The following is a 13,978-nucleotide window of genomic DNA, read 5'->3' as shown; positions in this document are numbered from 1 at the left end:
TTTGTGGGTTATATATCAATAAAACTAAGAAAAAAGGTTGTGTTTTTTTTGTATTGTACCATTTAGGCTTCTCCATAACGTTTTGTTACAAATGGGTTTCAGTACTTTTCACTGCAATTTAATGATGTGTTCAATAGTTTACGATATACGTTGCTTTCTAATGACTAAGTTATTTCAAAGGTAAAAAACAAACAGTATTAAACACGGAAACGTTTCGTTAAAATTAAAAAAAAACAGTGCATCAGGCCTGATAAACATTCAAAAACAAATATTTGATGCATTTTGTAATATGTACAAATGGATCAAAGGACAATTCAATGCGCACAGCCTTTGTTTTAAATGTGTTCTTGTAAGCCATATACCTATGTTTCCAGGACACACACCGCTTTGATGAGCGCTTGTTGGAAACCTGCAGGCAGTATGCAAACAATTCTAAAACATCATTTGCGTCTCTTAATGGCTAATCAAATTGATCACTAAAACGGAAGCAACACATTAAAACACAAAGCTGGTGATGAATACATATGATTGCCCCTCAAAAACTCTGGTAATATGTTGCCGAATACAACGCCCTATGTTGAGAAGGAAAACCTTAAAGGCAATTCACTTATAATTTGTAGTGTATACTTGACGTAAAGTCCTTTGCAAAAATGTCGTTTAACCTATTGACCTTCTGTATGAAAGACAGTGATAGAGTTTTATAATAACAAACGTTCAGACAAAAGATGATAAGAAAATGTTCTCCATAACGTACAAAAGTTTCTCGGTAATGTCATTTAAAAGTAAATTAAGAAGACCATTACCTGACTTTAACGTCGGTCAAAGGATATAAAAAAGATCGAATATATTGAGATTTGATCTAAATTTGAGTCCAATGATATAACTTTTATGGGATTGTCGTTTACGAGATAAACTACAAGTAATTTTCTTGTAACGTTTTAATTACAGAAATTTAGCTCATAGCGGCATAAAACTTGCTAGTTGAAGTGGATTTTAATTTATTTTTCCAGTAACAATTTGGTCACCATTTATTCTCCACGCTTATTTTAATATTTTTACGGATATGACGTCACTAACATGCAAAAAGCAAGAATCTTGTCCGTATAAGAGAAATTGAAATCAACAGCGTTCTTCAGTCAAGCTTTATCTAAATTTTCACACTGGATTTCATTTGTGCGTTATTAATATGTCACATTTAATACTGTAAAAAAAATTAAAAAGATATAAAGATAGGCGCTTCCTATAATAAATTCATGTTTAAATATAGCACTTGAACAGAACTGATAATTCGATTGATGATTCATGAATTATACATTATTTTGTGGGTAAAATAATCTAAATACGGACAGTCAAGCTAAGATAACAACACTTATAATCTCAAATAATGTGTACATAAACTCAATGTTTTGCATTGTCTCAAGAATACATGGAAATTTACAACAAAGTAAACTTGTCTAAACCTTGTGATGAAAGAGCATCAAGCTCGACAAACATATTGTACGAGTGTATTTAGCCGTACGGCCATGATTCAGAGGGTAAGGTAAACTACTACCACCACCACCACCGCGGGTTATTTTAAATTGCCGGGTTTACAAGTTTGAAATCGGTAATAGCTTATTATAAGTTATTATTAAGAGATGTTATCGCATGGTTTGGGAGTTTTTCTTTATTCTTATTAACTCACTATATTCAGAACACTTTCAATGAGGATTTGAAGACTGTATTGATATATAACAGTACAGTTTTTTTTCATATAGGAAAAATTTATTATACTTATATTAACAGTTAAGTATCACAAATTCCCAGTGGCAAGAAAAACATAAATTACATGGCTGGTATTGATTCCTTTTTTTTAATGTTTGCATTTAAAAGTATTTAAAACTAAAGGGAAAAGACACAAGAGAGGGAAAAAGCATTTCATAAAGTAATATTTTGCTGATTTCTGTCATAAATATTTTTATGAATTTGCGATAAAACAGTTTTAATTACTATAACCTTGACATATAACAATGTAGCCGTTGATGCTTGAAATACAAAGCTTTAATTTAACAATACAGAGGAAACATTTGCATAGCTTTTTCCTATTTTAGTTCTCAAGATTGTTGTTTAACCCAAACAACCATCTTAATTCAACTGAAATCTTTAAACATTAAACTACTTCATTTCTTGTGATCCGAATAATGGTATAATTATCGTATAAAATGAGAATAACATTGATATAAATTTAATGGAAATATATGGCCATACTTTTATAAAACATAAACCAAGGTTTGAAGAGGATTGGTGTCACGTCATTGTTTATAAATTACATAGGCTTTTGAAGTCGCCAAAAATTCGGGGAGGAGGGGGAGAAAGACAATATATACTACTTTATTTAATTTTACCCATAAAATATGGTGCTATATCAGTAAAATAAATTTCTTTTTTTTTAATAAATATGAAATATAAACATGAAAGTGGGCGGAGTCAAATTTCATTATATTTTAGGGACTACTTTCGCCATTTTGTTTTAAAAATCTGATAAATAAAAAACAATTTTTTGTTGAACTTTGTTTTGAAAACTATCTAGAATGATAGAAAATGGTCCAACTAAGAAAATAAATCCGATCACCAATATCTTTAATTCAGTCATTAACGCTGTACAGACGTTTGCGTGACGTCACAATGTAGCGCCAAACATCGTGTGCAAAACAAGGCGCATCTATATCACTGCACGTTGTACAATTGCAGTTGCGTAGCAAGCAAGGGGATTCGTAACAATTTTCTTTGATAATGAAATTAAATAAAAAGGATATTTTTTCGTTTTTCGTGAAATATAGTATATATTTTCACTGAGCATGATAAAATGCCACATATTTTCACTCGCCGTCCCGGCTCGTGAAAATATGTGGTATTTTACCATGTTTCGTGAAAATATATTCCATATTTCACTCAGACGAAAAAATATCCTCTTAATATTGACAAAGACTTTAAATTGTTTAATTTTTCCTCGAACTTAATCACTTGACATCAAAAGAAAATATCAAGTGCAGTTGTTTTTGGTGGTACAATATTGCAAAAGAATCTTCGTGTAGTATATAAGTATACATGTATTGTACGGGCTAATAAGCTAATAATTATCACAAACGTTAAAGGTTTATGAGAATGACTTAATACATCTATCTTATTTTTACATTGATGTGTTCATTATGTCCTTTTCAATATTTATTTTGTGTTACCGTAAAAAGGATGATTATATTCATTAATTTTCAAGTAATAATTGTTATGGTATAGCGATGAGACTGTTATGTGGAAAAATTATGGCCTAGGGCAACATCGAAGGTATTACCGTAAAGAAAATGATCGAGGCCGTAAGGGGCCCAGAACATTTTCTCTAGAGAAACTCCGACATTTTCGTTCGATATACTTAAACTGTTAAATCGCATGATAAGAATTTTGATAAGTCGTTATTTAAAAAGTACGTCAAAACCTAATTACATGTACTTTTTAGAAAACATAGAACCATGAAATCTTATGACCAGTCATGAATATTTCTGAGTAAAGTGAAATGAAAACAATCCTTCCTAGTGATCCAACATGACTGGTTTTGGTCTTGGTTGCGTCTGTGAACGTCGCTCTGATCATATGGTGTAGGTATCTTCTACAAATATCAGTACAATGTATTCAAAAACAGACACTCAATTACAAACTATGAATCACTTGTCATTGTTAAGAATTTTCAGTAATTCAGTTTTACTTCAGTAAGACACAAAGATAACAATGTCTTATTTGGGTTTCATGTAAAAACGGCGAAGCATTTGGACGTTTGAAAATGGTTTCAAGCTATTGATGACATGCTTTTTATTACTAAGGTCCAGTAAAAAACGTCAATAGTTAGAATGGTCCAAATGCATGCATATGATTTAAAAAAGAAACTTTAGCTTTATATTAGAATATACATGCAACTTCTCGCTACAACACATGATGGTATGCATTGTATCTTTATTATTATTTTTTTCATGTATTTTTTATTTAGTGATTTTTTTAGTCGTCTAGTACATTTTACTGCATTGTGCAGTACATGAATTGCCTAGTATCATAAATATGTGATAATTAAACATTTCTTGTCATCTATGATTTAAAAATAGACAGATAAAGAAACCCCCTCTTGTTCCATGGATCTGAATCACGCCACCCGTTGCGATAAACGTGCAAATCAATTATTCAGATATTACCGCAGATAAGAAACTTAAAAATGGCGTGGTTTCTCGGAAATCAACGTAATTTATAACGACCATAAATACACTCCTATAACAGACCGCCAAGGTTGCCTTGCAGAACCATAACATAACACTTGATAACGGTGTATGAATGTGCATGCAATTGATAAGACTGCACTTAACATGAATGGCTATCTAATAAAAAAATATCCAAGCTGATAATGGAGTTCATTAAGTCCTTATACACATCATTTTGTACTTTTTGATACTTTCGTATGGGCTTTATCCACCATAGATTTTTCAAAAACACAATCGAAAACAGGAAGTTTGTACCAAGTACGCGAGTGATTTTATCTAATTATTCAGCTTTATATTTAAATAAGTTTAAACATGATCAAACTTAATTCTTTAAAAAGAACTATGTTTTTTGCTAATATTTTTTAAAATATGTTTTGCTTTAGTTCCAGCTGTCTTTGAATTGGAAGATTTAAACCATCGTGAAGTTGGGAAATAATAATAAGGATAATTAATAAAGCATTACGGTTGTGAGAGGACAGATAATATGTGAGTAGAATAGCTTGTTACCTGTCAGAAATTAATGTAATATTTTAATTTTAATTTGTACCCATGTGGTTTTCCGCTTCCATAGAAACGAAAAGGCACAACCGTGCATATTCAAATATTTAGACGTGACGTCAAAATAGTACGTGTTATACAAACAGAGCGTTAACGTAAATGTTAAATATTGGCAAATATGATAATTAAACTTTCATAATAATCAGGACATTCAAACCTACAGTTTGCTTTAAGTAGTGGATAAATTTCCCAGTCACCAAATACACGTTCATTTCCGTGTGAGTATATTTTGTGATTGTATAGTTAATTTTACCATGAACTGGTTGGCTCTTTAAAAAAAACAACCATTTCCACTAAATAAGTAACTAAAATGATGTGTATCTCATAAAATATAAAAAGCTGTTTTTATAAATAGATTTATATTATATTGTAATTGCTACTGTGATATTTTATTTAAGTTTTTTTAGTAAAGTTTTAAATAGAACCGTTAATATATGAATATATATTTGAATTGGATCAGTTTTTTAGATTAGCACCAGTGTGTAATACCTTGTTGTGTTAGGATAAAGCAATGAAGTTTGCCCAAATTTACGAGTATGTGGAAGACAAAATAGGAGGTGTGTTTTCAAGTTACGGCCGTTTTGTTGCCCGTCATGCCTGGAAAATCCTTATAATTTCCGTGATAGTAAATGCTGGCCTTGGTGTCGGAATGATCAATCTTACATCTGACATCGACACAGGCAACGTTTATTATCCTATAGGTTTGTAATTTACCTTCTTAACAATTCTTATTTTCAACAATGTAGTAGATTCTAATCAAGAACTTCCATCCAATATTTGATAATGTTTGTCTTTCTTTATATATGTTTGGTAAAAGATTATAAGCCGCAGTCAATGATGTGTATATTCTATTAAAGTTTTGGTTTAGCATTTTACTCTGATACTAATAAAGATATAAATTTTGTAAAAAAATATTTAGTAAGTTAACACACTGCATTTTGAAATGTTTCATTTTCCATTCTTACTTATATTGTAACATTTTTTATGTTATTAAATACTTTGAAGGCAGCCAAGCTAGAAAAGACAAAGACAGGGTAGAGGAATTGTTTCCAGATCTAAGTGGATCACATTTCAATTCTCTACAACTAACTGAGGAGGCAAAATGGGCACGAATCATTGTGATGTCAAAGTCTGGAAATCTGTTAAAGAGGGCAGAGCTAGAAGAGGTCAAAACTATCGCTGAACATGTTCTCAATATAACAGCGTTATATAATGGCGCCAATATAAAGGTATCATTTACCGAGATTCTCTTTCATCTTATCAGTTATAAAACATTAAGATTCTAATTTATTATCCAAAATATTTAATTATCTAAAGACAAAAATGCTTTTGAATGATATGCTAAAATTGGTACAAGTGTCTACACACTTTCTTATCAAAACAATTGATCAGTAATCTTACATGTCTTAAACACACACTTATGCCTAAATTTTAAACATTATAGACTTATTTCTATGCATATGCAGTGTAAATTAGAATTGATAAAACATATTTAAAAGAAATTGTTCATACTGTTTGAAGTTTTCAGATTTTTGTGCTAATGTTAACAATAACTGTGCCGTTGAGGGTGACTTGTTTTGGAGTCCTGAATTTCTTGCTGCTGTTGACAAGATAAACGTCACATACCCAATTTTTACCAGTCCCAAACTGGGTGCAGTCAGTTATGCATCTTATATAGCAGGTACTTTCTAATTTTATAGTCCATATGTATACAGTATATGTTTTGATTGCAATTTTATAATAGCGACTATAAGCGTCAATATCATGTTTAATGCGTTAAATCTAATTATAAAATATCAAATGCCTTTTGACAAAAACTTTAAATAAGCGATATTATTGTAAGGCATTTTAGAATATTGAAAGTAAAAAAGAGTTGTCATATTTTGTTAACCATTAACCTGCTGGATGTATTTAATGGATTTGCCGAGCTTTCAATTATGACTAGTTCATTTCAATTTAGGGAGATTTGATATCAAAATACATGAACTACCATCAGCAACAGTATAGAGCTTGGTCAGAAGTACTGGCTGATCTGTCTGACTCTATGCTGGTGACAATGGTTAATTACTTTTAATTCCAGCAGGTAAAGGGTTAGGGCATTATTGCTACAATGACCTTGTATCTTTTTTCTTTCGTCAAAGATAAAGTAACTCTAGATACTACCGGAAGGCACCTTACTGGGGTGAAGTTCATCAAAATAAGTTTTATGATTCGAACTGATGGGTCAACTTATGAAGACATGGCAACTGAATGGGTAATGAGACGGTCTTTATCAATAATAATTTCAGGGTGGCCAACCCACCTGACCATTGGACAAAGTGCACGGCGGAAAATCTGGTAGACAATTCGTCAATATAATATAATGGAGATAATCGTTATCAAGTCCTTCAACACCCATATATAGATAACAAACACATGACTTATGTAAATAATTCCATAGCAACCGTATATTGTCAGTAAAATATTACAAAAATGTTCTCATCGCACAATGTTCTACTTAATTTCCCATCATCATTTACAATGTTGATTACCATTCTAATTGTTTTCTTTTCTTTTTTGTCAAACACTTGTCTGTCTATGGAAATGAGATTCATTGCTGATGTTCCGGACATGATATCGAACGCTTTTTGTACAATGCAACCAATCGTCTCCCTTACCTATTTATTGAAACGAAAATGACACTCTCTTATTACATATACCGTTGCCGTTTCTTAATACCTCTGGACATTTCCATATCGATTAACCCTTGCATTTTAATTACAGCTTTATATTTAGTTATGATTCTTATTAACAAATCCGGCGATATAGAGCTTAATCCTGGTCCTCCTGTAATCGCTGACACACTCAACTCTTCAAATTCATCTATTGAATCTTATGCTTCTCTCCTTAACCGAGGTCTGAGCATCATGCATTTGAATATCCAAAGCCTGAAGCCAAAGATTGATATTTTAGCTGTAGAGGCCCAACCTTATGACATCCTTATTTTCACAGAAACGTGGCTGTCTAACAATGTTACAGACACAGACCTTTACATTCCTAACTTTAGTAAACCCTTCCGTTGTGACAGAATCGATCGTATAGGCGGTGGTGTAGCTATTTATGTCCGTGATTCTTTACACGCTATTGAAAGGAAAGATCTGCAAGTGCAAGGTGTAGAAGCACTCTGGACTGAAATACATATATGTCAACGTAAATTAATTGTTGGGGGTATATATCGACCTCCGAATTCAAATAATACACAATGGTTAAAAATGGAATACTTGCTTGATCAGGCACTTAATCAACACGTTGATAATATCTTAGTAGCTGGTGACTTTAATATTAACGTACTTGCCAACCCTTCAAACAAAATGACAAGACTTATACATTCTTTAAATTGCGAACAACTAATAAACTCTCCTACGCATTACACAGAAAGTTCTAATTCACTTAAAAATCTCATCATGTTCTCACGTCTTTTGTTGCTGACCCATTTCTCTCTGACCTAGTTAGGTTTCACTGTCCAATAGTGTCAGTACTTAATTTTACCAAACCACAACAAAACTGTTTTCGTCGTAAAATTTGGATCTACGATAAAGGTGAGTATCAAAAATATAACGAAAAACTTAGTTCAATTGACTGGTCATTCATTGACAACGATCAAAACACAGATAATATTGCAGATTGTATCGCCCAAAACATTCTTAACGCAGCATCTGAAAGCATCCCAAACAGAATAGTAACTATCCGGCCAAATGACGTACCTTGGATAAATAATGATGTCAAAAAACAAATAAGAAAACGTAGGAAACTTCATCAAAGAGCTAAATTACTTAATAATGAAAAATGGTCTCGCTCCTGATTATCTCTCTGGTCTGATACCAGAACATTTTAATCAACCCTACACTCTTCGCTCTAACACCGATATCCCATTAATACACTGCAACTCCCAATCATATGCTACTTCTTTTCTTCCGTATACTATTCGCCAGTGGAATTCTTTACCTGGAAATATTAGAAATGCATCCACAGTAAGTGCTTTCAAACACAAACTCAACTACAGAAATATGTCGTCTAATAAGAAAAAACACCTGTATAATTTTGGCAGCAGGAAAAACCAAGTAAACCATACACGTCTCAGACTCGGATGCAGCTCTCTTAATTTCGAATTACATAGGAGAAACTTAATCTCGTCTCCTTTGTGTACATGTGGTGCCATAGAAACTGTTTCCCACTTTCTGCTCAGTTGTCCTAAGTACCATATCATACGTCAGCAATTCTTTGACGACCTACCCTGTGCCCCAACCCTTAATAATCTTCTTTTCGGCAATGATCGCCTAAGTATGGACATAAATCAGAATCTGTTCACACTTGTCCAGAGCTTCATTGAAGCATCAAAGCGTTTCGATTCATAATTCCCGACTCAGCGTTTTAAACATCGTATTTCCATGACAAACTGTGTGACACAACTTTTTTTTTTATTGTTATTATTATTTTTATTTTCTTCTCTCTTTTTTTTATTAAAAGGGAAAATGAATAAACAAAAAATCAAGTAAAACCTTCCGAAAAATTATAAATTTAGATCAATTTTGAACTTAAAAACATGCACTGATCATATAAAGTGAAATAACAAAGACGAAACTCCATCATGGAAAGGAATTAATATAAGTGTTATGCTTGTTTTCCAATCCATATATATTGTGATGTAAAAATGTTACATGCTTGTAAAAATTGATGAATAAAATATGTTTAAACTAATTCGTCAATATCTTTGAATAGATACTTAATAGATTTTCTACATATAAAACGTATAACATAGAAAACGTTTTCCTTGGCAAACACTGACTTTCTGCGAAGCTCCTCTCGGTTTCCGTAATACTTTTCCAACTGATTTAGTCGATTAATCCGTGCTCTTTGTTTAAATTTCCATCGACTGAACCAGTTGTGAAAAATATTGTAGAAAATTAGGAAGACTTCAAACAAAGTAGTTAGCAGCCAATGAATGTGGTTTCAAATTGGAGGGTTTAGGCACTTTAGTTGAAGGAAAACCATGAAGTATTAAAAAGTAACAAGCGCACGGAATGTTTTATTATTGTCCGCTGTGTATGTTGTTTAGAACTAAAATGGTTTCGCCACCTTGTTTCACATTATATTTAAATCGCTTATATGCTGATTGTTAGATTATTGCCGACTGTATGTTAAAGAATTACAGATCCACAATATAATTCTATTACAAAATTGTTTTTGTCGTTTTGTATCAAAACATAATTATTGTATAAAAAAATTTCAAACATCAAACTTAAGTGTGATCTTTCATTTTGATAATGGACTGTTTAGATTAATTACATCAGGTAAAATATACAACATCATTTTTTCTTAGATTGCTTTGAAGCTACCTGAAATGTTTCAAAAGTTAAGTTTGTTATGTACTGGAAAATGTGGTTTCTTTTACCACCCTCCGGGAATGTGTACGCTATTTAATATAATAATATCTGCTCCCTTATTTTTGAATTCAGACATAACTAAAATGTAAAGTGAATAAGATCAATGTAATATTTCAGGTAAAAAATTTCAATTCCTATATGGAAAAGTACTCATCAAACAAACTAGACATTGCATATGGTCATTTCAAGTCACGTGATGAGGAACTGGATAAAAATGTTTCTGGAGATATAACATTATTCTCCATCACATTCACTTTGATGATTACGTATGCATGTGTGTCTACAATATCGGGAAGGTAAAATATGTTTTGAATTATTATAATTGTTTTACTTTTAAATGTACAGAACGTTCTATACAATCCCCATGCATGTATACAAAGTACCCAAACGATAATACCAGAGGAGTAATAAATAATTTATATTATCAGTATTGACAATAATTATTTTATAAGTGTTTTCAAATTTACAGATTCACAGACCAGGTTGGACAAAGAATGTGGCTAGGTTTTGCAGGCATATTTGCAGCAGGGTTTGCTATCGTTGCTGGTTTTGGACTGTGTGCAGCTGTAGGAGTTGAATTTGTCAGCATAGTTGGAGTTTTACCATTCCTTATAATTGGTATAATATTGCAGTTTTATCAGATAAATATAAAAATTTTATGAAGGGACATGGTTGTTATATATTATTTTGAAATAGATCGATTATTATTCTAATAATTTAACCTACTCTTCTATTTTATTTGCAAAAAAAAGTAATAGAATCATGTTATGCTTGTTTCAAAAAAAGATAAGTATAGATTTTGGAAAAACAGTTCTTTCGTTGTTCATTAAAATCTCCTGAATCCCGGACAGTACTGTGAAATTGTCTAAGTTTTGTTTTTTAAGGTATTGGAATAGATGACATGTTCATACTTCTCTCTGGACTGTCAGAGGCTCAGAGTAAAATTTCAGTGGAAGAAAGAATGGCTGAAACATTACGTATTGCTGGAGTCGGAATCTCAATTACATCACTGACTGATGTCATAGCATTCGCGGCTGGTATTGGTTCTACATTTATTTCTGTCAGAAACTTCTGTATCTATACAAGTAAGTGTGCTTGCTTTATCATGCATATTAACTTGGTTTGTTTAAACGTTTGGTAATTACAATGTATTGTATACTTTCTTCTTTCCTTAATCAATCGTAATTGTGAAAAAAGTTCGAGTTAGTTTTTTTTATAAAAGCAATATCTCGAGATGCAAGATGTAACTTGTTTATAAACATCTTGGACATTTCCTGTTTTTAATTACTGTACAATTGGATTGCAGGTGTAGCTGTTGTCTTTTGTTATCTCAACAATCTAACATTCTTTGCATCTTGTATTGCAATAAATGAACGCAGGATCAACGATAATCGGCATTTTATGACTTGTCGAAAGATAGATACAAAAGAAGAACTACGACGTCGTGGGGCGTCAGCGAAGACTATCCTATGCTGTGGTGGTTCTCAACCGACAGGAAGGCATGAAGCTGAGGGATTCATTGATAGATTTCCACGCTGGATAATTCCAAAAATTGTCTTAAAAACACCATTTAAGATTATAATCATTTTACTATTCCTTGGGTATCTTGCAGCTGGTATTTATGGATGCATTTATTTGAAGCAAGGGTTACTGTTAACAAATTTGGTTAATGAAGATTCTTATTTCTATAAATACTCACAATGGAATGAAGAATATTTTCCTCGCCAGTCACCTGTATCGTTTGTTATTCAAGGATCGTATAAATATTCACACGACAATACACAAGCTCTAGTTAATAAACTGATAAGTGATGCACAATCAAACAAATATTTTGACGGTGCGTTTGAAATTAACTGGCTCAAGTCTTTTAAAAACTCACACTTTTACTCTAATGTAACTGAACAGAGTTTTATTGTCGGTGTGTATGACTTTTTACAGAATCCTATGTATTCCCGATTTTTGAATGATGTCGTGTTTGATTCTCAAAATCAAAGTATAACTGCTTCACGTGTTTACGTTCTTACAGCTAAACTTGAAGATAGCCAGGATGAAGGCAAGATGATGCTTGAGTCACGTGACATCGCAGATTCTGCTGCTATAAACTGTTTTTCATTTTCACCGTATTTTGTAGCATTTGAACAGTATGTTGCTATTTTAGGACAGAGTTTACAGTCTGTAGGAATAGCCTTGGCTGCTGTTTTTGTAATTACCTGCATATTTATGCCTCATCCCGTCCTTATTTTGTTTGTTACAGTTGCTGTTACTATGATTATGGTAGGTGTTTTCGGATATCTATTCTTCATTGATGTTACCCTTAGTGCTATAACAATGATACACTTGATAATGTCTGTAGGGTTCTCCATAGATTTCACAGCTCATATATGTCATGGTTATATGATTTCTACGGCTACGGAACGCGGGGAAAGAGTGAAAAGTGCTATTGATAAAACCGGTGCTCCTATATTTCACGGGGCAATATCTTCTCTGCTAGGAATCGTCGTATTGTTTTGGGCAAAATCGTATATATTTCGAACTTTTGGAATTGTAATGGCGTTTGTTTTGCTCTTCGGAATAACGCATGCGCTTTTACTACTTCCTGTTATTTTGTCGTGGATTGGTCCTTTAAGACATACAGTAGCAGAGAATGAAAAAAGTATGTCAAATCTGCGAGACAAAAGATCATAAAAAGTTGATAAACGTGTTATTATTAAAAGTTTAACAAAATACATTAACTCAAAATAAATGTATTGTATTGCTTTTCAAACAGAAACTTGCTTTGTTTAATAAATGAATATTCGTATTGACGATCAGCTGACTCTTTTAACAAAATACAATCAACGATGTGAAATGATTGAAGAGCATCAGCTTTAACTAACACAAACTCTCTTTAAAATGTATCTTTATTTTGATCATAGCATAATTTGCGTTTTATATTTTACATGGTGAAATAACAAAAAATTGTGTTTTATATCATTTGTTATGTGTTGTTTTCATGTTATTTATGATTTGATATGTTGTTGTTGTTTTTTATTCAATAAATGTTTTAATCTTATGCTTTGTTTACGATACATTACTGACTTTTGACCAAATATGAACGGGAAAAATACTAGGAGGTAATCATCATCTTTACTTCAACGTAATATGAGAAGGAAACTTGAGTTAAAAACAAACAGTATATCCGTTTTTACCAACTTAATGTTTATACATTTATTTTACTTCAGTTCAAGTTGAATTGTCATTTATTTTAAAGTCACGTACCAGCGTGCGGATATAAAGCACACTACAGCTACAGTACTAGTACTTCAAATCTGAGATTGATTTCTGTGTACGAAGACGGTGCTAGGAAGGCCTAAAATATTGCGACTTTTTCTGAAGAAATATTTAAATCAAGAACCAAACTGAATGTCAGATATTATTATGCCCGCGCCAAAAAATGGCTGGTGCATATAGTGTTCCGTAAGTCCGTCCTTTTCGTCCATCCGTCCTTCCGTCGACATCAGTTTCCGTTCATTATCTTGGTAATGGTTGCACACATTCATTTCAAATTTGACATATGGATACATCATAGGAAAATGCAGTTTACATGGGCATGAATTTTAGCAGAGTTATGCCCCTTAATGAAATTTTCAGTTTTCTTTCATTATCTCTCCGACGGTAGTACACGTTCAAATCAGATTTGATATATGGATACGTCAAAGGAATGCGCAGGTCTAGTTCAAA

At 32.2% G+C, this 13,978-nt stretch overlaps 1 protein-coding gene across 7 annotated transcripts; it reads left to right on the top strand.

The window, feature by feature from the left end:
• The first annotated feature begins 4,491 nt into the window (after positions 1 to 4,491).
• LOC132755331 (patched domain-containing protein 3-like) lies at positions 4,492 to 13,310 on the top strand. Of its 7 annotated transcripts, none has more exons than XM_060746194.1 (10): positions 4,492 to 4,535; positions 4,661 to 4,763; positions 5,304 to 5,536; positions 5,841 to 6,064; positions 6,357 to 6,516; positions 6,977 to 7,089; positions 10,376 to 10,554; positions 10,728 to 10,876; positions 11,143 to 11,343; positions 11,565 to 13,310. In XM_060746194.1, exons 3-10 carry the CDS (start codon positions 5,347 to 5,349, stop codon positions 12,941 to 12,943), a joined length of 2,595 nt encoding a protein of 864 aa, XP_060602177.1. In that variant the 5' UTR covers positions 4,492 to 4,535; positions 4,661 to 4,763; positions 5,304 to 5,346; the 3' UTR covers positions 12,944 to 13,310. The 7 variants fall into 7 exon arrangements, with proteins under 7 accessions (XP_060602177.1, XP_060602174.1, XP_060602176.1 ...); XM_060746191.1 differs by having other exon boundaries at positions 4,500 to 4,535; positions 5,296 to 5,536; XM_060746195.1 differs by having other exon boundaries at positions 4,518 to 4,535; positions 5,309 to 5,536.
• The last annotated feature ends 668 nt before the right edge of the window (positions 13,311 to 13,978 follow it).

This window comes from Ruditapes philippinarum, unplaced genomic scaffold (genome assembly GCF_026571515.1).
Source record: "Ruditapes philippinarum isolate M1 unplaced genomic scaffold, ASM2657151v2 ctg1047_1_1_1_1, whole genome shotgun sequence".
NCBI lineage: Eukaryota > Metazoa > Mollusca > Bivalvia > Venerida > Veneridae > Ruditapes > Ruditapes philippinarum.
Note: the sequence above shows the minus strand (reverse complement) of the source record. Positions and strands in the feature narration are given on the sequence as shown.

Bases quoted from the DNA above. Each gene is read 5' to 3' on its own strand.
- LOC132755331 (XM_060746194.1), top strand. From the start codon at position 5,347: ATGAAGTTTGCCCAAATTTACGAGTATGTGGAAGACAAAATAGGAGGT. The intron at 6,065-6,356 runs GTATCATTTACC...TACTGTTTGAAG, and splicing joins ATAATGGCGCCAATATAAAG to TTTTCAGATTTTTGTGCTAA. The intron at 7,090-10,375 runs GTAATGAGACGG...GTAATATTTCAG, and splicing joins AAGACATGGCAACTGAATGG to GTAAAAAATTTCAATTCCTA.